The following is a 27011-nucleotide window of genomic DNA, read 5'->3' as shown; positions in this document are numbered from 1 at the left end:
CCCAGGGCCAGCTTGAGGGGTCGTGTAGGGAAGGAGTTGAGGTCGAAGGAATGAGTGGTTCTTAAGTCTTGACGGGGGTGGTTGCTCCTGCAGAAGACCTTTCCTGTACAGAGAGACGTGTAACACACAATCCAATAATGCCCCTCCTCCCTAGTTCAGCCATTGGTCATAGAAAATAATTGATTTTGTGCAGAAATGCCTTTAAATGTGACCAGACATAAGTGGCCTCTTGGATTTACTGCATTGTTTAATTTTAGTCAGATATTCCCTTGTAACGTCCTAGAGTCAATCATGGAATAGTTAGAAACGGGAAGTAAAGCCTGGAGGGAAATGTGAGACCTAAAGATTGTGGTACCAAATGTCAACCAGAACGAGCATGTCACCAACAAGCATCTGTATGGGGGGCTACCAAAGCTGAGTGAGAAAGTGGCATCCAGGAGGATGAAACTTGCTGGCCACTGCCACAGACATCATGAACTCCCAGCCAGCAAGCTGGTGCTCTGGGAGCCAACACACGGGCACCGATTAAGAGGACATCCCACACCAACATACGTGGATGTACTGAGGAGGGACGCAGGAGTGGAGAGTTCTGCTGGATGTATGGACAACTGAGAGGATTGGAGACTTCGGTGTCAAGCTCGTCTGAGGACGACCTAATGATGAGATTGATCAGTTGTTTATGTTGTTGATGGGGAGAACCTGATGCACACGGCACGTAGCATGATTGGTCACTGTCCTCAACCTGACACCGTACACACTCGCTCACTCAAAACACACGCTCACTCAAAACACACGCACATGTCATGCACACAGATGTGCTCAGGCTCAAACGCACGCCGGCCCAGTACACACACACACACACACAAATATGTTCACACTCAAACACGCCGCGCACACACATAATACACGCATACGCACACACATATGCGGACAAACACCCTGAGGTGCATTTTTGTCCTTAACCCCAAGGCGTGTTTGGATTACCTGGCCCTGGTCCAGCAACTTGACTTCTTAGCGTTGATAAGGTGACACTTATAGTTGTCATGTTGCCCAGATTCCATGAACCTCAATACCCCAAACACACACACACACATACATGCACGCACACAGACACACACACACACTCAGACACACAACCCCTAATTGGCCTTGAAAGAAGATCCAATTTGCTCCTCCTCAGTGCTGTCCTCTCTATATTCTAGGCTGTGTCTGCACACAACTGTTTTGGCTTGGTAGCACGCTTTTTGTGGGGGTGCTAATGATATGCCGAGCCCCATGTCAGTTTGTCGGTGTGAGATGGAGGCTACTGTGTTTGTGTCTAGTCTATGCTCAGATCAGACCGTCCAGTGAAATATCAGAGGTTCAGAACCAAGTCAGTGAAACAGCCATGTTAGAGGCATCACTGCAAGAGGCGCTCAACACTTAAATGCTTGTATACGATCCATAACTATGTATGGGCAAAGCTACCTTGCACATGTGTGTTGTCCTTGTATTTATAGCACATTGCAATGGCTAAGCTCTCAAAGTAGCCCCCAGGCTCTGTCTATATCATTCTTTAGCTGTTTCTCTGTATTTGATGAAGCTGTTCTTCCAGTCTAGTGGATTTGACACTAGCTACAAGACAAATACCTAATCTATGTCCTGTCTCTCTTTCCTCTCTTCCAGGAAACGCCCAACTCTGTGTTCTTGGTCATGGAGGTATGTTCACTGTTTTTTCAGCCTGAATTTTATCCTCTCTTCTCTGAAATCCTTCTGTTTTCTCTGCATTCCAGTTTGTTTTGCAAGCCTCTGTTCTGTTCCCTTTTACAATTGTCTTCATATCTCCCTCCCTCCCTCCCTCCCTCCCTCTCTCTCTCTCTCTCTCTCTCTCTCTCTCTCTCTCTCTCTCTCTCTCTCCTGCTGTATCTCCCTCCCACCCTGTTTTTCTCTCTCTTTCTCTCCCTCTCCACATGTGCTCATGGTATTTTCACAAGAGCATAAGTTGGCAAGTCGCACCTCTCTTCCCTTCCGCTCACTTTCTCTCCCTCTTTCTCTCTCCCTCACTCTCTCTTTCCTGTTGCTCAACAGTACAGTCTGCTTGCAGGAAGAAAACAAACTACTCCATACCTCTAGTGGCCCACTAAAAATACACAGACCCCCCTCCCTTTTCAAGGAACCCTGTTCTCCAAAAGCATTACAAAACCTTGTTTGTCTGTCTTATATTTAGCATGCAGTACTTGATATCCTTCTCATGTACCACCTGGTGATTGAACAACAACCTGGGATGTGTGTGTGTGTGTGTGTGTGGTGTGTGTGTGGGTGGTGTGTGTGTGGTGTGTGTGTGGTGTGTGTGGTGTGTGTGGTGTGTGTGGTGTGTGTGTGTGTGTGATAGAGGGAAAGAGAGAGAGAGAAAGAGAGAGGGAGAGTGTGTGGAGCTTCTAGGGTAGTAGAGTAGAGGTCTAGGGTGTCTCCTTGACTTGAGGGTATCTTGTGCTTGTTTGTGTAGCTTATTGTTGTAAAAATTCAAAAAGGAAAATTGCAAGACGTCTCCCCTAATAAATGATGCAGGGTCAGATGTCTTTTGTGCTTGAGGTTTGGACTATGGTTTTGGAAATCTGATCCAAATCTGTAGTTAAGAGCCATCTCTACCTCAAGCATGACATGCCACTAAGAATGTTTAAGAATTCATCCAGAGTCGTGGAACGATGACCGTTGTCCTTGCCAGCAAACTAAACCAATACATGCCAGAGAGACAGACTTGGGATAGCATTGATGTCAGCATGCTAATCCTGAAGGTGTTTGCGGGCTCCTCTTGTTCTGCTTAGTAGGAAGAGGCTCGTCTTACTCAGAGGTTAGAGAAGGGATCAGGTGATCATCTTGTGTAGAAGCTTCTGCCCAGGGCTCATTTTGACATGCTGGAGAACATGTCGAAAAGGGTCTGTGAGACACGCTGCTGTTCCTGTGCCAGAACTGACAGTCTAGTCACAGTGAACCAGACTATTTGTTTGAGTATGAAATTAACTTCTTAGTGAGATTGACTATTGCTATGTCACTGCGGAGGCTGCTGTTGTAGAAGTCTCAGAGTTGGTTTGGTGAACTACCATTGTGTCAAGAGCATGGTTTGAGCACTTGGGTCTCTCCTAAGCTAATGCCTAAAGTTAAGCGCAGCAGGCTTATACGGTCCCTGCCTGGACGTGGACACAAACCCTACCAGACACACAACCGTTCCAAGGCCATGATCTCCATCTCCCTGTTCATGTGGTTCTCAGCTGCATAGCTGCATTTGACTGCAGACAGGGCGTCCTTTGTGTAACACCACTCCCTCTTACTCACATCAATCCATGTCCATGTGAAGCTAATGCTAATAGATAATTGATTATGCTGCTATGGAGCGTAAACAACAACATAGAGGGTTGTTGAACTCCTCACAGGTCCTAGTGCTCAGTGCCAGAGCAGAGCCGCTCTCCCCAGCCTTGGTCAGAAGAGGCTCTGGAAAGCAACGGGGATTTAACCAAGGAGGTTATAATAATAGTAGGATTTAACTGACACAGGGAGCTGGAGGACAGGTGGTGGAGGCTAGCATCGTTAGCCCCAGGCTGTCACAGGTCTGCTCTCCCTCTCCCTCTCTCTTTCTCTCTCTGCCCCCGTCTTTCCCTGTCTGTCTGTCTGTCTCCCCCTCTCCCACACAAACACACCCACACACAGACTCCCTCTCTCTCCTTTTCTCCCTCTTTTATTGCACTCCATCTTTCTCCCTTGCTGTCCGTCTTCATGTTCATTTCTTCAGCATGGGGGTTAACTGAGTACCAACATAGGCTGTCAGTACAGATAACACCACCAGCCATCCATATTTACACCATCCAAATCCAGATGTATTTATGAGACTATAATTATCTGGGCTTTGTGGCATCTCACACACAGACTCTCTGTCCCACTTCCTAGTAACAGGGTGCCAACACAGGTGCTGGAAATCCTTGAAAATGCTTGAATTTCAATGTGGCGTTTTAAAGGTTCGAAAAGTACTTGAATTTTGTTTTGAAATACATGGAAATGAATGGATGACTAGGCTATGCTAGGCTAGGCTATGCATCCCCACATAACGTCAGACCTGGCGAATTCACAGGCTGATGATGGTCGATTTTCGGGAGGGAGGTGATACAGTATGTCAATTATGGCATGTTAATTTATGTAATATGCAACTGCACAATACAAAGTGTTTGGTTTTGTATACATTTTAAGGCTCAATGAGCTCATTGACTACCTCATTTACTACCTCAAAGACTACTGTTCTCTTATTTTGCCCATGCCCATTTTCAGTAAAGTCTTTATTGAAATTGAAGTTTTGTCTGGGGGTTGTTTGAAGTGATTGCTTTAGATGGCCCAGCCAGGCTATATAGGATGCTATAGAGTCTTTTATTTATAGCACTATAGCATTTGATTTAATGTGATGAAGAAGTGAAATTATCATTTTGAGTAAATATATTATTATTATTATTCCAGCGTTAGGTGCTGGAAAAACTTGAAACTGCATCTGGAAAATGCTTGAAAAGTGCTTGAATTTTGCTTAGGAAAAGGTGTAAGAACCCTGTGGTAAACTATTGGCCTCTGCTTGTTGTTTGTAATCCTCAATTTGCTCTTGTTCCTGATGAAGTGATTGTTTGTCTTTCCCTCCCCACCTCACAGTACTGCAATGGTGGCGATCTGGCAGACTATTTGCAAGGTAAGCATCAGACTAATCCCCCTCCCCCACACATACACACTCTCTCACACACACACACCCACACACAATCACACACACTCACAGAGAGTATTATTCATCAAAACAAAGTAGTGTAGCATAAGCTGGACAGATATGAGTGGGGGAGGTATGCATGGCAGAGTGTGTGTGTGGTGCGTGTGTATGCGTGCGCGCACCCCAGTGCGTGTCTTTGTGTTAGCATGTTTACGCCATAAGAGAGCTCTGTGCGTAGGCGCCCTAGTCAGTGCGCTTACACAATGAGCTCCTTCTCCATAGCCGGGTAGACAGGCCTGTGACCACCCCAGTGCCTCTGACCGACCACCTGTTCTAAAGGTCCCTCCTCTGCTCAAATCCAGTTTCACAGAGTTTTCCATCTAGAATGCAACAAGCCTTCCTCGATTACAATGTTTTCATTTACTGCTGAATGGATATCTGTCCTTGTTACACTGGGTTCACTTAAGCTTAGGCACAGGCCTACTGTATGTGTTTCTTCAACGGACAGAAGTGTAAAAACCCACAGCCTGTGTTCATTGACCGTATTTGTGTAGTAGTTATCTGCTTATCAGTTATGGCTGTGTCCTGCATACTGTGAAACAGTTATGTCAGGCCTAGGAGGGCAACTGTTGAGTAACAAGAGCGGGAGAGGGAGGGTGGCCTGCTGTGTACCATACACTGGCCTATTTACTCATTTGAGGTTGAGAAATGGAAGAGTCTAAGCCGGGCACTGAATGTCCGAGTGCAGCTGGTGTTGTGTAGTGACCGGTGTACTGAGAAAGGCTGTGCTACGCACTATGGACTCTGGACCTATGGTGTGCTCTGATTGGTTTGTTATCAAGGGTATCCTTTGGTGCAGCTGCACTTTCCTATGTCACCATGGGGCATACATGTCTGAACAAAGCCTTTCTAACACACACACACACACACACACACACACATTCACAACCAACTCATTATGCAATGGTATCACACAACAAAATATTATTCCACTGTTTACACAGCTTTTCCATGTTTATGTTGACACTGTTGTGTTCTACAGTACAAATCCCTGATCATCATAATAAGCCTGGTGAGATCTAGACTACATTAGACACATTGTGATCACAATGGTGTATAGTGAGGATCGCTGGATTACAAACTACAACTGGGGACCAGTTGCAACAACATTACACAACAACATTACACTCTGTTTTTCTGCCAACATTCACCTCTCAAACAATTAGCCTAGCCTTTCTGTGTAATTTCCCCTCGGGGATCAATAGAATATTACCTGCCTGCCTGTAATCGGTCGTGGTTGCATAAAAGATGCCTTGGCTGACTTGAACATTTTGGTCTGATTCTCCCGCCGCCCTGGGCTGTGCTGCTGTGGAGACAGAGCATTTAGAGAGAGACGGTGATCATCTCTCACAGCACTCTCTGTGTTAGAGCATGTTAGTGCATCTTAGAACCAATGCAATTGGATACTGAGTCTGTCCATTAGGGACAGGTCAGAGCTGAGTGCAACCAGCTCATGTTATGACAGTTACTCTAACTTAGAGTCTTAAGGTCTTAAACTTAAACTTAGAGTCCAAGGGTAGGCTAATCTGAGTACCCAGAAGCTCTCGCTGCGACAAGAACTTCTGGGAACAAGCTATGATATTCGTGGACACCAATGAGATTCGGATTTTCATTAGGATGCTGATTGGCCCGTGCAGATAGTGGGCTGTACGGAGAGGCTGATTCTGATTGGTCACTGACTGCATATTTCCTCTTTTCAAGTCCTGTCTCTCCTCTTTTCGAGTACTGTCCTTTCGAGTCCTGCACTCTAGCGAGCTGTCGGTAGCATATCTGGAACACATGGTGCGATTTGCCTGGATTTTCTTCCACATTAACTCTCACTTCACAGAGGTTTTTATTACACAAACGGCAACGTTTATTACCTAAATTACTTTTTCATTTAGTCCCGACTATACTCTCAATGAAATTGTGTGCAGCTGGATCTGAAAGATAGGCTAATGTGCTGGCTCCGCCCCTCTGCACATGGTTTGTGGTGCTTGAATCCAGACTACTCTTAAGGGTGTTATCTGGGTAGCATAGTTTGGAATAAATGGATGTTAATGAACTAGCTAGATATCAGCTTCCAAACAGTGCTACACCTTCCTGCTTCTACATGTAATGTACTACAAAAAAAACAGGGTATTACAGACCTAAATTGACTGAACGGAAAAAAAAATCATATTTAATCAATCATCTTTTTTCTTTTTTTTAATCCTAATGTGTCCCAAGTAAGAACACATTGGCAAGTCCAATATATTAACCGTTTGTATATTTGGACTTGCATACATTGGAACTGTAGGTGGTCATAAAGCCTTTACAGTGTGTAATGCATCTTGGGTAACGTAGTTGTTCCTGCTCTCTCCTCTCCCCAGCCAAGGGGACGCTGAGGGAGGACACTCTGAGGGTGTTCCTGCAGCAGATTGCGGCGGCAATGCGGATCCTCAACAGCAAGGGAATCATCCACCGTGACCTGAAGCCCCAGAACATCCTGCTCTCCTACGCCGGGCGCAGGAAGTCCAGCGTCAGTGGCATCCGCATCAAGATAGGTACTGTAACTACCTTCCCCTCCCCGCCACTGACAAGGCACCCGGCCCACTTCATCATGTTGATTTATGGTGTGCACAGAATCCCACAGTGAAAAGGTGGATAAAGATAAAGTCAGATGTCTTTGTGGTGACACAGTGGCTATGTATAGAGCTGTCCCCCTCGCTCCATTGTTAATATTGAGAAGCGGTGGTTCTAGTGCGTGTCCGCCTGTGCGTACTAGTACTTGTGTGTGCATGTGTGTGTGTGTGTTTATCATATGCGTGTCCCATTGTTTTCCGTGTGTCTGCCCTGCCCACAGTCAGACAATAGAGCCATTTGTTTCTATTAATAACACAGACGGACTGACAGGTTGTTTATGTCTGCCCCTGCAGCTGACTTTGGCTTCGCACGGTACCTGCAGAGCAACATGATGGCGGCCACGCTGTGCGGCTCCCCCATGTACATGGTGAGTATGGCTGTGTGTGTGTGTCGGTCTGTGCATAAATCTGTCTGGGTGTGTATTAAGTGTGTTTACATAGGCAATATTCTGTGTGTGTGTCTTTTTTTTTTTGTCTGAGAGAAGAGTGATGCGTATCCCTTCCTTATTCAGCAACTTGTAACTTCAACTGCCTTTTCATCTCCATAACCTTTCCCTAACCTTTCCATGCGCTCTGTAACCTTTCCCCTCTGACCTTTCGCCCACCAGGCCCCAGAGGTCATCATGTCCCAGAACTACGACGCCAAGGCTGACCTGTGGAGCATCGGGACAGTCATCTACCAGTGTCTGGTGGGGAAGCCCCCCTTCCAGGTATTGCAGGCCATGAAGGTTATAATCCTGTACTGTACTCCTGCTTCAGGGCTGGCAGACCAGCGTGGCGAGCGGCGTTACGTGAGTGTGTGTGTTGAACTCTCTTCTCTGTCTGTAGGCCAACAGTCCCCAGGACCTGAGGATGTTCTATGAGAAGAACAGGAGCCTTCAGCCCAGGTAGGTCACAGCGTGATACGATTGAACCATTCACGCTAAAGGCAGCATGGTCCATTAAGTCAACATTCATTGTTCAAGTATCGTGAACTCTGTCTGTGACTCCGTTTCCCAGCATCCCGAGGGAGACATCTCCTCCGCTTGGCGACCTGTTGCTAGGCCTACTGCAGAGAGACCAGAAGGACAGGATTGATTTTGGTAAATCCCAGACATCATGTCTTCTTCAGACAAGAAAGTCCCATTAAATGATAAAATGCTAAATGTTATCTGCTGATTGGAATGACATTGGAGGACAACTACATTTATGTAACGCTACATTTCTCCATCGTCCCAGATGCGTTTTTCAGCCATCCCTTCCTAGATCCATCGTCCACCATAAAGAAATGTAAGTAGAAAGCCTGTAGAAACACAGCATCCCAAAAAATGTGTAAACATTATACGTCAGTCTTTAATAGGGTTTTGTGCTTAAACTTAAATTGCTGTTTAATTTTGTGTGCCAGCCTGCCCTGTCCCAGTGCCCAGCCACCCCAGTGCTGTGAGTGACGGCTCCTGTGGTGGCTCTGCATCCCTCCGTTACAACTCCCCACCTGTGAGTTCCCCCACCTCCATCAACACAACCGCAATGCAATGTCTTCAATCACTCATTAATACACTCATTAATACATCGTTTTTGAGTTGAGCCTTATTGTGTTGGATTGTGCTGTTCAAACATCCTGTGCTGCACTACACTATTCTTCCCAGTTACAAAGCAACACGTACAGTATCAGAACACAGACGTCTCACTGACTTTGCAGAGTTGCGGTGGGAACGCAGAGAAAATGAATTTCCCAGGATGTCATCTTTCCTCATAACGGCGTGATTACATTAGCATGACAGGCAGCGCAGCCCGGTCGGCCTCTGTAATTGTATTGTCCAGCCTCAGATCCCTCTCACTCACTCAGAACATAATCATCTCTTCCCTCCCTGTCGAATATCAGGGCATGCACACGCACAAACACACACACACACACACACACACACACACACACAACCCTCGTCCCCTTGAGCACAAACACTCACACTCCAACACACATACCCAACCACACACACAATACCAAGAACCCAAACACAAACTTGACTCCCTCCTTCGCTCCCCTAGTCCCTCCCGGACATGCAGACGTTACCTGAGGAGGACGGCTTGTCGTCGCCCCCCCTGGGCCCCCCCAGCTACCTGCAGCTGTCCAAGGACTCCGGCGGCAGCAACAGCAGCAAGAACTCCTCCTGCGACACCGATGACTTTGTCCTGGTGCCACACCTCTCCACGGAGAGCTGTGAGTAGAACACACACACACATCTGGTCCGTACTCAGCAGCCCATATGTCAGCCTGTGGCTGCCACACTCTGAACAACTGCCGCACACACACACACCAGGCACGTGCTGGTAGAACTCAAACTAGCACACTGTGTTCTGTACACTGGACACCTGCTAACCATTTACACACTTAATTACTGTCACACACAATGGGCGCGCACACAATGGGCATCTGCCTACACTCCTCTCACACCAAGACACGACACCTGCTCGACAGTTTACCAACAAACAAAAGCTATTCAGCTGCCACTTTGGGATGAACAGTGATTAAACCCGTTGGTGGTGGTAATCATTACTTCAGTGTGTGGTCTTCTGTGGTGCGGTATCTACTCTGCTCTCATCGCCTCACCTCCCTCCCCTTCCTCAGACGACCAGCCAATGGGAGCGGCGGGGCGTCGGCCATCAAGCGAGTTCCTCATGTGTGGAGGGTGAGTTTCACACCACACACCAGCTCACTCTCACACAGACCGACTCGGTTTGTGTGCATCTGCACTTGATACTCCTGCCAGTCATCATGATGCGGCCCAAGGTTTATCGAAAAGGCCCTCGACAATTTTCCCACCACAGAATGTTGCGTGTGTCCTCGTACCTAAGGCAGCACCTTGATGCTCCAGAGCAGAGGACAGAAAATGTTGGCGTGGTCTCTCTGGCGTGGTCTCTCTGGCGCTGAACCCGCGGCTGGCCGGACATCTCATTCTTTTACTGTTGATTTTTGCGTCTGGAAGCAGATTTTTTTGTTAACAGTCTGCCGGAGTTGTTTCCGGAATGTCTGGATATATTTGGTAACTTTCCACACTTGAGTGGTTGGCGGTTGATGATGAAGATGAGGTACTGAAGAGCATTGCAGCCATTTTGATGTGGAATGTGGCCTGGAATGGACCCATAGAGATGGCTATATCGACCGCTTCATGGGATGTTCATATTCAAAACAAGAACACCACTTTGGTCCATCTCAACGGTTTGCCGCAACGATATCACGGTCAAGTTAGCTAACATTAGCGGCGCTAGCTAGCTAACATTATAAATGACAAGTAGCTATTTCTTGGGCCTTCCAAATACAAAAACAGTTGAGATATGTCAACAATAATCCTACCACTTAACAACAAGATCCCAAACTTAATTTTGAAAAACGTTTTTAACTTGCTAGTGTTTGACTGTTATCACAGATTGTTGGGGGGTTTTATGCCACTGATGCACCGGAAGTTTACTTGGACCAGGTCGTTGCCCTAGTGACCAAAAATTTGATGGATAGGGTCTATACATGATATACAGAACGTTGCGGAGGACCAAGGTTAAAGACAGACTTAATACCTGATGGGAATTTGAGCTAGTGTGGCGTGTCTGTTGCTATTTCAGACACAGATCGAGTTCTTGTGCGTGGTGCGTGCGTGTTTGTGTGTGTGTGTGTGTGTCACTCAGCTGTGAATGAGCCCCCTGCATGAGTAAGTGCATTCTGTCTACTGTACTCCACACATGGTATAGGCCCACTGGTGTGTGTGTGTGTGTGTGTGTGTGTGTGTGTGTGTGTGTGTGTGTGTGTGTGTGTGTGTGTGTGCGCTCATTTTATGAATAGATTCCTATTTGTCTTGTGCTGAATGACACCAAACACTGACACCCAAGTAGGTCACAACATGATGGGACTGTCAGTCACAAAACACGTCAGTGATTGAATAACTTGTTTGTTCTGAATGAGACATTCTGTTTTTGAGTATGTTGTCTGCTTACTCTGAAAACGTCTAAAGTGACGTTTAGGGAAAAAAGAGTGCGTGTGTCTTCCACTCATTTACACACGCACACACACACACACCTTCAGACAGGAAGTTGCGGTAAACGTAACTGATGTGTTGTGACAATCTTGTCTGCCTCCCAGAGACACACACACACACAGAAACAATTCCCTGGCTCTCTCTCCTCTGTTTGATCTCTGTAAATAACCTGCAGCATGACAATTTTTCCACCCCCATGGACCCCTCTCAGGTTGACCCCCCCCCCCTCTCAGGTTGACCCCCCCCCCTTCTTCCTGTCTCTCCCTTCATGCTGTTGCTGGACATGAAGCCAAACTGTTCTATCACCGTTTCTCTTCCCTCTGTCATTGTCGTTTCTTCAAATCAAATCAAATCTGATGCCCAATCTCTCTCTCTCTCTCTCTCTCTCTCTCTCTCTCTCTCTCTCCATGCCTCCCTCTCCTTGCTCATCCTCTCTTCTTACTCTGCACCTCTCGCCCCTCTCGCCCTTTAGAGTGACGTTCATATAATTATCAGCCTTTTTAAACACGTCACACACACACCTGTCCTCTAGGTGATCTGTGTTAAAACACGTCACACACCCACCCACACGCACAAACGCACGTCCTCTACGTGATGTGTTAAGACACATCACACACACACTTGTTCTCTAGGTGAAAATAAAATAAATAAAATACGGCACACACACAAACCTGTCTGCTACATGATCTGTGTGTGTGGTGCCAACCTGTCTCCCTGCCAGAGGCGTCATCCACTATTCTTTGAGGTCCTGAACCCTCTTCAACCACACACACACACACACACACACAGTGTTCCAGCGAATTCACAACCCTGTTTTGTTTCTGTGACTTGTTTACCCTCTGCGCTCCCTCACTCTCATTAATCGATTAGAGAGGTGGGGGGGCTGAGGAGAATGGGGGAGAAGGAATAAGAGGGAGAGAAAGATGACCGGCTAAATAGCTGGGGGAGGAGAGTGAGAGGGATGGAGAAATGGGGGGAGCCAGGAGAGAGAGTCCGATTGTAGACTGCAGAGAGTGAATGGTGCAGAGATGGTGGATGAGAGGAAGAAAAGAGAGAGGGCTGAAGAAAGCAAGAAAGGGGGAGAGAGGGCAGCTGGCCGAGATGAATGAGAGGAAGGCGACGAGGGAGGACAAAGGATGAAGTATAAAAGAGAGTGACAGAGAGAGAGAGAGATGGAGGACATTAAAATGAGAGTGCGAGAAAGGGAGACTGAGAAGATTAAAATGAGCTTCTGTGTTGTGACGCAATCTTCCCCTGGGCAACTATATAAAAACCAGGTCAACGGTGAAGCACCCTGGCTTGTAGATTCACACTCTCTCTCTCTCTCTCTCTCTCTCTGTCTCTCTCTCTCTCTCTCTCCATCTCTCTCTCGCCATCTCTCCTCGTTCCTTTCAGTGCAGTAGCCCTTGTCTGACCTACAAACTGCTTTTTGTCATGGAGAAACCTCACACAACAGCCCTGTCCCATTAACGCCTGTTGTTGTCAGACCGACAGTGGCAGAACAAAATAAAAACCGTTCCACTTCCTCTGGGTTTGTTTACCTTTCAAACTGCCTTTTAAAAAAAATTTTTTTACTACAATTAGGGTTTTACTTGTGCAGTGAAGTTAAGATAGGTTGAATTTGTGTTGCGTAAGAACCGTGTTCCTCTTTTTCTCAGAATCAAGAACCAAACAAAGAAAGTGTGCTCCTTTGTCTGGGAGCAGGCAGCCTGTGCGTCTGTACAGAGACTCGTGCCTCACGTGGATCCCTCACTCCTTTCCTCTTTCTCTGGACCCTCCCCCGTTCACCAGCTCATTACATAACACTGGTTCCCAGTCCGCTGTGGTGGTTCTATATAATATACACCACACTTCTTGGCTGCGCCCCCCTATGGGTGACCCTCTCATGACTTCGGCCGGGAACATTTTGTACCCGCTAGAATAACAAAGGGATGCAAATTAGCTTTTTTTTTTTTTTCCTGCCTCTGTATCCATTTTACAGCACGTGCCATTGGCCAAACACACAGAAAACAGTCATTGCAGGCCCACCCCCATCCCCGCCCCAGCTCTCAGTTGATTGGTTATTGCCTCGTGTTTACATAGAAGCCCCGCCCAGCTTGTTCTGTGCCGGCCCCCTTTTCCAGCAGGGCTGAAGTTCAGTTCCTCAGTCTCGGCTTCAGTTGAAAATGCTGGCTCTGTAGGGAAAACAAAGACGACAGAATCTTATGTTCAGTTAGTCCTTTACCTTAGTCTACTGCCACGTTCTGTCTATATAAACAACTCTATACAAGGACTAAAGGATATTTTTAGACGCTAAAAGCTTCCATGGGTGTTGACACTCATGACCAGATGCTGCAGCTTGACTGGCTAACTGCCCTCCTCTTGCCTTTCCAACACCCCAGGCAGCCGCAGCCCACCTCTGGACAGACCCCCATGGTGTCCCCGCGGGCCGAGACCACCCCCATCCCCGTGCCCACCCAGGTGCGCAACTACCAGCGCATCAAACAGAACCTCTCCAGCAGCCCCACCACCATGCTCTACGGGTCTCCCAGGTAAGAGACTCTGGCTGGATAATGGGTTTGGGAAGTGACTGCAAATGTTGTTTTTTTGCTACATGATGGATCTTCTAAATGTTGTACACACTGCATGATTCAGCACATAGCCTAGTTACTAAACAAAACATATCCTCTGGTTTGAGCCTAACTGGGGTGTGGGAACTGGAAAGTTCAGCCAGTTACATCAGCAGCAGGTATATATTTCACAAAGTGCATCAGCTGCGTGGCAGAATCTGTGTCAGTGTTTCAGTGAAGTGGGGTGATGTGACAGAGAAGACAAAGGAAGAGGGGAAGGAAGATTCTGGCATATCCTTTCAGAGGAGGATTGGCTCTGTTGTCTGCCACTGTTGACAGTTTGTTGGCGGAAGAGATGAGAACAGTGCCACAGGGAATGGGAGGTGTTTGAGTGTGAGAACCTTTTGTGTTGGAGTGTGTTTGTGTTTTCATATCGCCTTGTTGGTGTGTGTGTGTTTTTGGTCTTGTGGCCAGTTGGATTAGCATTAGCACTATGTTCCTGGAGTACCTCCACAGTACCCCTCCTCCTTCCCTCAGTGCCTCAAAGCCTGGGGACTGGGTACTGACACCTAGCCAGCCAGCCCCCAATCCCCACCTGCTGCTGTCCCACTTTATTGGGCTCTAATTCCTCCAGGGAGGATTAGAGTTGTCTTGCAGGCGCCCTGTCCCTATGACCCATTTGATGGACCCATTTAGTGAGTTAGTGCCTGGCACTTCATCATCAATTTGCATGAATTCTAAGAGCTAACTGAACAGGCTGTGAATGTGCTTACTACAACAGAAGAACAATTGGTTTCCATATGCGAGTTCTTTTTTCTCTGACAGGTATATATATATATTTTTTTAAATAGGTCTTGAGAGAACACTTGAGCAACTTAGGGGAGGTGGGCTCGCAATCTGCGTAGCAAACGTTGAGGCTTGTTTTTCACGTGGCTAGCCTAACAGCTGTGTTTGAGGTCTTGTGCTTGAGGCATGACGGGGTTGTCTTGGCAGCCAGACAACTGCCGTCAAATGATTTGGGAAGCTGAAATTAGAGCCAAGCAGAAGAAAAACAAAACCTGCTCTGAAGGCGAAGGCTAGAGAATGGAATCTAGTCTTGTCGCCAAGGAGGTCGAATGCATGTTATGTGAATGTTTTCTAAATGTCAGTCCAACGTTATTGAGCCGTTATGTGACGTTAAATGACAGATGGAAGTACTTACAAATTGAGTGCTTACTGTAGACACGATTGCCTGAAATGTGAGCCTGTGTTCTTTTGGGTGGTTTTGGCGGTTTCTTCATGTCTTTGAGCGTCTGACTTGTTTGTCACTCACCTCCAACCGTTATTGTTCTACCTAACCTGACCTGGTGTTTTTATGTTCTTAACTTGTGTCCAGGTCTGGCACAGTGAGACGCTCCAACACCAGTCCCATGGGTTTCCCCAAGGTGGGCTCCGGGTCCCCCAGCTCGGCAGACCGACGCCTGTCCACCGGCAGCTCCCGCCCCTACTCGCCCTCCCCACTCGGTATGGACAACTCATCTCATACTTTTCTCCATGCACACATCAAAATCATTTCACATTTATTGAAGCCCTCCAAAGCCCCTGACTTTCCCCAGACTGCATTCAAATGTCAGTGTGTGTGTGTGTGCGTGCCTCTGTCTCTTGCAGTGGGCACCATCCCTGAACAGCTGGGCCACTGTTGCTGTGGTCACCCTCAGGGCCATGAGTCCCGCAGTCGCAGCTCCTCCGGGGGTGAGTTCACTAGCCCTGCCTGCCCTACCTAGCAGGCTAACAGTCAGGCTACCTCTACCTGGCTGCTAGCCAACGCCAACCAGCATTTACAGGCTTACAGTGCCACTTGTCCCAGGCACAACCTTCTAAAAACCGCAAGGCTCTGTGCTAACTTTCCCACTGACAGACATGTAGAGACATCCTGGTACGCTAGTTGTTGTTTTTTTGAGGCAATAGCGCCACCAATTTTCCAGTCAAAACATACATCAGTGATGTGTTTACCTTCCACTTTGCTCCTGTCTCTGTCATTGTTGACAAAAGTCCTGTGAGTCAGATTTTTTTCTTACGTAGCTGTGGTGTTCCAGAGGTGTGCACTCACAGCCAGCCCCCCAACACACCCACGAATGTGTCACAGGAGTGTCACTTGTTTGTGCCAAGGGGGCTGTTGCCCTGGTTACCGCATTGTCAAAGGAGGTGGAGCCCGCGATATAAAAACCAAAAAACAATACAGCAGACTAGATAGTTAGAGTACTTTGTCCCGTGCTGTTGCTGTTGTTGTTGGCCAGCCCGGTGATAAACACAGCGTTTATGACCTAGAAAAGAAGACTCCTGGTCATTTCCGTGTTTTTCCTTCTGAACATCTCAGCTGTGGCAAGCCTATGAATGAGTAAGTAGCTCATAATAACATGAACCCAGAGGCCTGACTCAGCTGGTATTTTGGACTTCGTGGGCAGAGGAAAAATACATATGATGTCATTCTTAGGCTGTAGTGCCATCTACTGGTAGAAGTGTAACTGACCATTGCACAGCGAAGAGACAGGCAAGAACAGATACTTTGCATCTAAGCAGACACCTAAAGGCTCAGTTATTTACGGTCTCACTTCTGTTGTTAACCTTCTCCCCAGGCTTTGTTTGTACTTGTTTGTTTTTGTGCTATGTGTACTTTTACTAATGTCACTTACTCTTGTGGTGTATTTGAGTGTGTGTCTTCTAATCCTCTTTCTTGCCTGCCCATCCCAGGTTCCCCAGTGCCGTCCTCCCAGCTGCTGGGGGCCCGGCTCCAGAGCGCCCCCACCCTGACGGAGGTCTACCAGACCAGGCAGAAGCTCCACAAGCAGCTGTCCGACCCCACCCAGCCAACCTCCTCCAACTACCCCTCCAGCCACTCCCCCCAGCTGGGGCGCCCTGCCAACCTGGGCACCTCCCCCACCAAGCACCTGGGCTCCTCTCCGCGCTCCTCCGAGTGGCTGCAGAAGTCGCCGCTGCCCACCATCATTGGCTCGCCCACCAAGGTAGGTTGCGTTCACAACAAATGAAGTGTCGCCTATTGGTTAAAGTTCAGTTGGTATGTCTAACCTAGAAGAATAAATGTATACATTACACAGTGTATTTGTTTATTACTATCGACTTGAAGGCTAGCTGAACTGAGTTGCCTGTCTGTTTTGAGATACTGTACTACAAGGCCTTTTCCTCAGTACCTTCAGGCCAAAACATTCAGAGGTGAGAACGTGACAATGGAAGTTGTATATAGTAAACCCTAACTATTCTTCTCTCTGTTCCCATGGTAGACTATCTCTGCTCCGTTCAAGATCCCTAAGACCCAGGCGTCCTGTAACCTCATGGCCCTGGCTGACAGCCCCATGCCCACCAAGACCCTGGCGGACACCCGGGACCTCTGTAGCCACCACTGCACGCCCTACCCCAGCGGGCGGCAGTCAGCCCCTGAGGCCAGCAGGACCACCTTCGGCAGGTAAGGGTACCCAGCACACACTGGCGGTTCATATCTCTCTCTCTCTCTCTCTCTCTCTCTCTCTCTCTCTCTAGCACACGCATGGACACACACACACACACACACTCACACACACACGCTGTTACTATCTGTCTCTCTCTCTTTCTTTCTTACATTTAAGTGTTGTCTTCTCAGGTCTGTCAGCACTGGGCGTCTATCTGAACAGCCAATCAGGATCACTCTGGGTGGACAAGCATATCAGGGCAGCACAGATAGCCTCAACACAGAACGGCCCATGGATACAGGTACACACACACACACACACACACACACGCACACACACACACACACACACACACACACACACACACTTCCTTATCCTCTTCCTCTCCCCTGTTATGACTGGAGCCACCTTTTATTTACCCTGAGTCACAAATGGTTGAATAGTTTGAAGGCATTCCAGAGAATTGGAATGAGTCCTATAGCTAGTATAGCTAGCGCAGAGTGGGAAATTACTCATTAAACTAACTATTAGCAGCCTCATTATGAATAAACATACCTGTTGTTTGGCCTCAAAAACAACGTCTCCCTGCGCCAAACATGCACCAGCCTCTCTGCTTTTAGCTCCACACCCTTGCATGAGCTGCTCGTGGTTGGCCACTCTGCACAGGCACTTCCTGTATAACAGAGAGCTTGATTGGCTGAGAGTGTGAATGACATCGCCCCCCTCCACCCCTCCGTCCCTCCCCCAGCCCCGGCAGGACCGTGTGGGCTGGCTCAGGGCGGGGCGGCGAGTCCCCGGACCGTCCTCTTCACCGTGGGCTCGCCCCCCAGCAGCTGCACCCCGCCTGCCTGCAGCCACCTGGGCACCCGGCCGCGCACCACCTCAGGTGAGACCGCTCGCGGGTTTAGCGGCTAGCTCTTATCCGGGCTAACCGCTAGGCTAGCTCCGCTAGCTACACCCTCCATAGAACTCCGTAGATGGCAGACCTGCTTGGAATGCTAACCTTGTGCTACTAACGTAGATAGTAGCTTAGAGTAGTGCTAATCCTAAATGCTAACCCCCTCCACTCACCGCTAACATAAAGATTGCTCTCTAAAGTCCCGGGCTGTATACCTGCTGATAAGTGTCCTGAGCCAGTCTCTCTCTCTCTCCCCTTAAAACAGACATTTAGGCAAAAAAAGTCTAGAACTGATAATGCAATACCCCCCATCCTTCTCTCCCTCCCTCCCTCTCTCTCTCCCTCAGTGGGCTCTAACAGCTCCGCAGGCTCCCTATGCTCCACCAGTGGCCGTGTCTATGTGGGCTCTCCCCCCGGCATGACCATCGGCAGCTCTCCACCGGGGGGCCCCGGCGGGTCAGGGGCCGAGGTGGGCCCCAGCAGCCTGCGCTACGTCCCCTACGGCACCTCTCCCCCCAGCCTGGACGGGTTCATCACCTTTGAGGCCCCCGAGCTGCCCGAGGAGACCCTGATGGAGGTGAGGGTCCACAGAAGTGGTGGGATTCAGTGGTATACAGAGCTTTAGTTATGCATTATATTTGTGTGTGTGTGTGTTTTTTAGGTAAAAGCAAACATGATTTGGGTGTATTTGAAGGCAGGTGTGTGTGAATATATGTCAGTTATGTGACCTGTGTGTGTGTGTGTGTGTTCGTCTACAGCGGGAGCACACAGACACCCTGATTCACCTGAGGATGATGCTGTCCTTCACTGACTGCGTGCTGGAGATCGCTGCAGTGCGCGCTGGAGGGGCGGACCTGGGAGTGTCTGCCGCCTCCCTCTATCCGCCCCAGGACAGTGTGGTGGTGGACCAGATCAGCCAGCTCAGCAAGGAGTGGGGGTAAGAGAGAGAGAGAGAGATCTTGGGAAGGCAGCTTTTCAGAGTTGCACTTCTGACCAACATGGTGTGGGCTAATTTACCTATTGATTTGCATGATAGTAATACATCATCCATATGTTATTGTGAGGTACACTGAAAACAAAACAATTGCTCTAGCTCTTAAACTCTGAAAACAATGTTAAATGTAGTTGCGAGCAATAACTGGGGCCAAACGCAACAAATACATCAAAGACAACAAGTCAAACACGCCATAGCCACATTTGAGCTATGTGGTCATTGAAAATGGCAATGAAAATATGATGAAAGGGTGATGGGGGTGGCTTTGCACAAAAACGCTTATATCGACATCAAAAATGAATCTGTCGATTTCGAGTCCAAGTAGTAAGTTATAGAGCATTCCATGACCTGCTCATACAAGCAATATGAACCCCATTTGGCCACCGGGGGCACTACAGCAATCCATCTTTTTTTTTCACTTTTAAGCTTGTTATATACCCTGTGGCCGTTATATACCCTGTGGCCAATCAGCTTCATATTTCTATATCGCCCATTTTGTTTGATCGGGCCAATAATGGAGCGTTAGCCTCCATTGATGTGTGGTGATATACAGAGAGGGTGGTGTTCAGTCCAACCATTCAAAAGTTATACACCTTTATGTGGAAAGCCACACCCTCCTCAATCTTCATTGGCTCATAGTGGCTGTGTTTTTTTACTTTTCAAACTTTTGCCGAGATGGAATTTTAGATATTGGTTCCCAGATTATGCTTTCCATTCCAGAACATTTCTAGGAGGAGATAGATTTTAAGAGTTTTTCAAAAACTAGTAACTGCAAGTTATGGGTTCTTGAGGTGAATTTGTTCCTCGTTAAGAGAGGCATATGTGTGCATTGCATAACGAGGTCAATTGGGGCATTGGATATGCCCGTTGGCAAAGTTGGCAATTTCAAACGATTGCTATAGATCCCCCCTTTGGCCAATCAATGCGCCCCCCTTTTGGCCCTCTACCACTCAAAGTTTCTTAAAAACCGACCAGTCGGTTATACTGTAGGTGCTGCTGTAGACTTCCATTGAAGAAAAAGAAGACGAAAGCCTACAATAACAATATGGGGCCTCGCATTTTGTTCTTGGATCCCTAAATATTTAGTAACGTTGTAATAATATGTAACCTGGGTGAAGTAATGATAATAATAATGTATTTTGGGGCACCTCCTACAGGCAGGTGGAACAGCTGGTGCTGTACATGAAGGCTGCTCAGCTCCTAGCCTCCTCCCTCCACTTGGCCAAAGCCCAGATCAAGTCTGCTAAGCTCAACCCCTCCACTGCCGTCAAGCAGGGTAAGAGACTCTTCACACTGAAGCACTTCCTTGATGCCACTGCTAGGCCAGCATTATGATATCGATTTAATACCACTGTGCAAACAACCGGAATTCATGAATGGCCTCTGTCTGCACATTATCAATTAAAAAAATCAAATTAATTTCTCCCTCCTCCAGTCGTGAAGAGCCTGAACGAACGCTACAAGAGCTGCATCTCTTTGTGCCGGCGCCTCACTGACAAACTCAACCACTTCTTCTCTGACAAGCAGCGCTTTGTGGACGAGATCAACAGCGTGACTGCAGAGAAACTCATCTACAACCACGCGGTGGAGATGGTAAGACGGAGAGAAACGCTGACCTTCAGGGGGGAAAACTTGTCACCTTTTGGCGAAATTCGCTGTTTTTAATCCAAAATAGGTCATTTGTGTATATCTGGTTAGTTTTTGAACTTGGGGGGGCGGGGGGTCTGGGTCTGTGAGAACAGTGTCACGCGGAATGAAATAAGAAGACGTCTTGCTACAGTAGCTAGCACTTGTCTAGAAAACTGTCTTGCAACAGTAGCTAGCACTTGTAGCCAGCTAGCCTAACAACACTAGCTACAGTAGTCGTCCGTTTAGCTAGACATGGCATGGGTAACGTTAACTAGATCGTAAAAAGACAGCGGAGGGGCTATTATAAGGTAGTTTAGTGCAGTTTAGCTTACTGTCACTTTCAAACATCCATCATTTATCACTTTCAAATATCCATCATATACACCATTTTTTGCCACAATAAACCTAGTCCACAATGATGTCTCACAAGTGCACTACTGCACGCTCCAACTCCTGCACGTTCGTACCGTTTCCAAACATTGAGTGCCCCCTATCCTCCATGTGAATCTAATAACAAACACCTGGGAAAGCACCTAGTTTAGACCTGCTTTTCTGTTGTGCGATGGGAATGTGCAGTGTGCTTTCCCAGGTGTAGGAGTTCGGACATTCTAGAGAAACACTTAAATAATGCATTACACTTTAACTAAACCTGTTAATAAACTAAAGTCTTAATGATATGAAGTCTCTAAAACTAAATCAATTCAGTCTGCCTGAATTGTGCGTCTAGCTAAAGTGTGCTACATGTTTCAGTAAGTGAGACCAACAGCAGGAGCAAAAGAGACACCAGCACCTGAAAAGATGCAGGGAAAAAATGCCAGTGCTTCTCATTGAGCTTGGCAAATCCCTATAGCTTATCCTCATGCTAAAATCCACTGTATATCCACCATTTAAAGCTGATATTTAAAAATGCTCTTCCCGGGGGTGCATGCCCCCCGACCCCCCGAGGAGGTTCGCATCTTTGTCACCTTTTTCATCCCTGATGAGTTTGCACCCCTGGAGCTTGTGAAACTACTCGAAGGCTGCTGTCACTGTTCTGTTGTTGGAAGTAGGAGCATCCAACATATTTTAAAAATGTTTTTCTTTGTCTTTTCTTTTATTAACTATATACTGTACCATTTTTTCTCTCTGTCTCCCACCTCTGTTTCTCTCTCCCCCTCTCCCTCCCTCTCTGTCACCCCTCCCCAGGTGCAGTCAGCAGCACTGGATGAGATGTTCCAGCAGACAGAGGACATAGCCTACCGCTATAACAAGGCTGCCATGCTGCTGGAGGGCCTGTCTAAGATCCTTCAGGATCCAGCAGACATCGAGAATGTGGCCAAGTGTGAGTACCTACACAGACACTCTCCATATCTATCTATCCACCTCAACTGTAGTAGGGATGGCTGTCTGTACATTTATTTTGGCAACTTGACAATGACGAGCTTTAGCTGAAGTGGGAACAGCACTGGCGCCCGGGCCCCTCTCAGAGAATAGTCCATCACACTGAAGTAGAGCACCGATGGCTTACTATAATCAGTGAAGTATGAGTCTCCTTAGCCATCTACATAAAGAGCTAATGGGGACTCAGTTCTATTTCAGCCCATTTATTTAAGCTCAGAGTTGCTGCAAAAAGTGTGTGTGTGTGTGTGTGTGTGTGTGTGTGTGTGTGTGTGTGTGAGAAGGCCTTGAGAGGTGGTGATATATCTTCTTGACAGATCATTTGTATGAGTACCCGTTTGCATTAAGATGTGGTATAATTTAATATTTCTGTGTGTGTGTGTGTCCTTCTACAGACAAGGCTAGTGTGGACCGGCGGATCTCAGCCCTCTGCTACTGCACCGTCACGCTGTACGAGTAGCAGACCACACACACACACCGATGGGCAACTGTGATGAGCCCAGAGGGACCACTTTTTCCGCAGACAATTCTCCCCCATACACACATGTGCGCATACACTCTCTCATTCACTCACTCACTCACACTCTCTCTCTCACACACACACACACACACACTACTTTCTTTTGTAGCAGTCCAAGCACTTTCTTTTTTTCCTGTTCATTATCAAGGAAGCCCACTCAGCAGATGTGTTACTCCTGTTTTTGTATCTTGGACTGAATGCCAAGAGTAAGAGAGAGGCACAAACTCACTACCAAAGATGAAAATGGATCCTGAAACTTGAGTCTGGGACCAGACATGGACAGGATCAGAACGCATGCATCCTCTTGTGTGGTCCAGAAAGTCTAGAAAACCACAACTGTCAACAGAAGTCTCCACTCAGACACTAGGATGTCTACCACCAGATCAAACAAACATTTTGTGTCCTACTCTCTGAATTTTGTCCTGATTTTTATTTTATTTTTACCAGAAGAAAGAGACTGATGGGAAAATGAGAACCTTTTCTGGGCTCTAGAGACTTAACCAACCCACCAATGGACTCTTGACGCAAATCACACTTCTGATTATTATTATTCTTTTTACTATGTATCGTTGTTGTGATTATTTATTGGTTCAGAAGAGGGTATAGTGATATCCTGTCGATTGGACATCCTTAAGTATTGAAGTGGCAGACAGATTTGGAAAGCAAAAGGCAGGCGATCTAGCCAACACTGTAACAAAAACACACTCAATATGCACAAACCCAAACATACACGTACGTACACCTACATACTGTATGGAAGCGGACACAAGCATGGTGGAAGCCAGAAGAGCAAAGGAACCTGTAGATTTGTAATTAGTCTTTTTTGTTTTGTTTTGTTAGCTGAAGCACTTTATTGTGAAAAGTGGGGGACACTTGTCTGCTAAGGTTTCGGTGAGAAATATGTGAAGGCTGCGAGCTGTAGCACAGGTGGCTTCCTTGAAAGGGGGACGGGGAGGTGGTCTCTCTTCACCCCTCCCTCCCTCAATGTCCGCCTGCCCGGAATCAGCTCTCCCTCTCATTGCTTGGCAACCCAGTGGCTGACTGTAAGGGTTGTCGTGGAGATGAGGTGGTTGTCTAAAAACAAACATGTCCAATCTGTACACATCTGTACGTGACTGGTGACCACCTGCAGGATGATAACAAGTCAAAGCCTAAAGGACACAGAAAATATGAGACTTGTGAAAATGGGATGATTTTCTTTGCATTTAGGGCGTGACCAGCATAAACCCTTAAGATTATGGACAGGGTCTTGAACAGTTAACCATGGGGCACCAACCCTCTCTCTTCAGGGGTGATTCACGAAAAGAACGGTCAAATTACTTGAGTAGTTACCTGAGTTTCATTTTACTAAATAATACAGAAACAAGCTTTTTTATGTTCATACATTAACAACTGTAGTTGATTTTCAAAGAAAATGGATGTTTGGAAACATGTAAATATTTGTATGTTGTGCATGTGATTTTATTAATTTGTTTTATCAGAGTGAATGCGTGTAAGAGCACAGTGCAAGATGGGAAGGATGGGGTTGGTGAGCAAGGTCATCATTGGATGCCTTGCCTGTCAGTCAAGAGCACAATGCTTATTTTGTACATAAGAGAGATTTGATACATATTGCCCACCTCTGCCAGGGGTGTGCCCTAGCACGGCACAAGACTGCCAGCAAAATGGCAGCTCCCAAACTATTCACAGAACTTTTGAGAAGTTTGTTTATTGTACATCTGGTGTTCTGTGTGGAGATCAAATCTGATATGTATTTGAAGTTAAAGAAAGGCACTGTCTAGCATCCATCCAATTCTCCTGAAGTTCCCTCCTCTTGTCCACTGTGCTCTCAACAGTGTTATGATGTGTATACTGTGTGCGTGCGTGCGTGCACAATAGGTGTGCAAAAAGGCCAGTGGTAGACAGGTGATATTGGAAATAGAAGGGGCTGCCTCAGAAGCCTGTTTTAAAGTATATTATAAATAGGGCAGCCTCCTTTGTTTTCCTATGTACAAGTGTGAATAAGCTCTTGTGAGTATAAATGCATAAACTGGCAACCTGAGGCTACTAGGCTTGTTTCATGATGGTGTACTGTTCTTTTTATAGACATATCAGAGTTCTGTGATTGATTTTTAGTTTTTCCTTGCCACCCCCCCCCCCCCCCCAGCCTTCCTCATACCTGCTTGTGAGCACTCCGAACCACACAAAGCCTTTACCGCACATGGAGTGGAGAGAGAAATAAAAACAGTAGTGAGAAACTGTCTTCCCAAGTCCCCATGTATCTGCACCCATGCTGTAGATTGTAGGACCACGCCCTCCAGTATGTTTTTTTCACGGAGAGTAGAGTACTGAAGATGGACTGTTATAAAAGCAAAACATTGGTACTAAGCACATGTTATACCTTTAGAGATGTAGAATGAATGTATGCCTCCCAGTCATTTGCGCCTCTTCAGCTCGAGCTAAATGTATATTATTATGAACCCCTTGTGACGGTCAAGCCCCCCTCACTGAATTGACCATGAAAATGCAACTTATTTCCACGCACCTATTTTTCAATGGGAAATGTTGATGTTTCAATTAATATGTGTCACACCAAGGGCATCTCTTTGTTCTTTATGGAACTCTACAAATGCAGCCTTTGTTTATTAAAAAGAAAAATTTAAACTATCTTGAACGTCTTTGTTTTATTGAGATTTTAAAGGTGACTGAAATACCCCTGATCTTCCTCCTTGAACTTGTCACACTTTTCTACCCCCAGCACTATATTCAAGGTTGCCTGCTCTTGGCAACACTATTTACTTATGGAAAAGTGTGTATTTAGGTCTGGATTACACTAGCGCGGATGTCAATGGCTACGTTTTCGAACGGGCAAAACGATTCGCGATTACACGCGAAAATTGCATGTGAAAATCTGTTCAAATCTTTTATCACACTAACACGCCTGAACACGCATCACACCACCATTACAGATTTTATCAAACAGGTGATTAACGAGTTTGAGATATAGCAATCGAGGGTGTTTTTTTCTTGGCTAGTAGCAAGTCTAGAATGTTGTGAGTTTAAAATGCAGCCACCCAACCAACGCCAAAAGTCACCAGCAAATTTCCATCCCGTTTGTGTTCCATGTCTGGTGCGCATTCCCTGCTTTTAAAATACCATAATCTTGAATTCAAATTTAAACAGTTACCCTTGCAACCATCTCATCTAGGCCTACTTCGTGTTGCTGCATTTTTTGTTTTATTCAAGGAATGTGTGTTCGTATGTGATTGAGCAAAAATCAAAATAGGAATTGGATATGGAGTTTGGATTACTAGAAAAAATGATCGGTGGTGAACCGAGAACGGCAGGTCTATCAACGCTGCACTCCAGGACGAAGTTGGGTGAATGGATGGACTTTGTCCTCTTGGTAAAAGCAGATTGCACTTTAAAAACAAGAAATTGAACACAGATCTGATTTCAGACTATTATTCCCGATTAAACTGGCATAGCCTATTTGAGGGGATATTTTGCAAAAACAGACTTAAAAGTTAAACGGAGTCCATTTGTAGATATCCTAAATCATGTTTGTCCATATCTGCTGTGGGGTTAAACAAAAAAAACAGTAGGCCTATTCATCTCTTGATACAGAATGACATGAATACAGTTAGCGTATTTGTAAAACCATTCACACACCCTAATATTTATTCACAAGCACTTCTGCGTCAGGATTGCTGACATAAACCCATTCAATAAGTCTCGTCATATTCAATAATGGGAGCTATACGTAAGGGAATGGATGAAGGACTTACAACAAACTGTATAAGGACTATATAGGCTATTGGAACATTTGGACTGAATTAGATTATTGAATAGAGAATATTATTCAAAAAAGAAAAGGGCAGGAGAGAAGTTCAGACAGGTGTGATGAAGGTTATTTGGGAACACAAAGTGAGCTGGGGAGCCTAGTATGGCGGCATATGTCAATAAAGGCTTTTAAACTTTTTGCCAGTTAGTAATATTATTATTATTTAAAGTGTCTACTCTTGTTTGGGTTATGATTTGAAGTGTCTACTTTTGGGGGAGGACCTGTAAACGCTGAATAGCCTATGTTTATGGCGTTATTCTTTTTTCCAAACTGATATTAACTATAGTATCCAATAAGGTACTATAGCTCAAGCTCGTAAATTACCTGTTTGATTTTTATAATGTGAAGTGAACACAGCGTTGAATTAGGCCCAGTTGTTTTTTCCTCTCCAAAAGATATGTAC

General features: G+C 46.5%; 1 protein-coding gene across 2 annotated transcripts in view; it reads left to right on the top strand.

Annotated features, from left to right (window-relative positions):
• Positions 1–25392, top strand: part of ulk2 (unc-51 like autophagy activating kinase 2) — a gene marked incomplete at its 5' end in the record, with an annotated part of 41706 nt that extends 16314 nt beyond the window's left edge. The window contains 24 exons of one of the 2 annotated variants that reach the window (XM_084440071.1): positions 1666–1698; positions 4663–4699; positions 7123–7296; positions 7669–7742; positions 7983–8084; positions 8203–8261; positions 8374–8456; positions 8593–8643; positions 8759–8847; positions 9397–9568; positions 9977–10037; positions 13757–13906; positions 15300–15427; positions 15572–15655; positions 16655–16926; positions 17203–17384; positions 17559–17668; positions 18116–18253; positions 18613–18842; positions 19024–19202; positions 20417–20535; positions 20695–20852; positions 22074–22209; positions 22661–25392. In XM_084440071.1, coding sequence (XP_084296197.1) covers positions 1666–1698; positions 4663–4699; positions 7123–7296; positions 7669–7742; positions 7983–8084; positions 8203–8261; positions 8374–8456; positions 8593–8643; positions 8759–8847; positions 9397–9568; positions 9977–10037; positions 13757–13906; positions 15300–15427; positions 15572–15655; positions 16655–16926; positions 17203–17384; positions 17559–17668; positions 18116–18253; positions 18613–18842; positions 19024–19202; positions 20417–20535; positions 20695–20852; positions 22074–22209; positions 22661–22725 — 2886 coding nt within the window. In that variant the 3' untranslated portion in view covers positions 22726–25392. The remainder of the gene's footprint in view (positions 1–1665; positions 1699–4662; positions 4700–7122; positions 7297–7668; positions 7743–7982; positions 8085–8202; positions 8262–8373; positions 8457–8592; positions 8644–8758; positions 8848–9396; positions 9569–9976; positions 10038–13756; positions 13907–15299; positions 15428–15571; positions 15656–16654; positions 16927–17202; positions 17385–17558; positions 17669–18115; positions 18254–18612; positions 18843–19023; positions 19203–20416; positions 20536–20694; positions 20853–22073; positions 22210–22660) is intronic. The other variant, XM_084440072.1, reaches the window with a different exon arrangement.
• Positions 25393–27011: the final 1619 nt, after the last annotated feature.

The sequence above is a fragment of the Borostomias antarcticus genome, assembly GCF_949987555.1.
Source record: "Borostomias antarcticus genome assembly, chromosome: 1".
NCBI classification, from domain to species: Eukaryota; Metazoa; Chordata; class Actinopteri; order Stomiiformes; family Stomiidae; genus Borostomias; species Borostomias antarcticus.
Note: the sequence above shows the minus strand (reverse complement) of the source record. Positions and strands in the feature narration are given on the sequence as shown.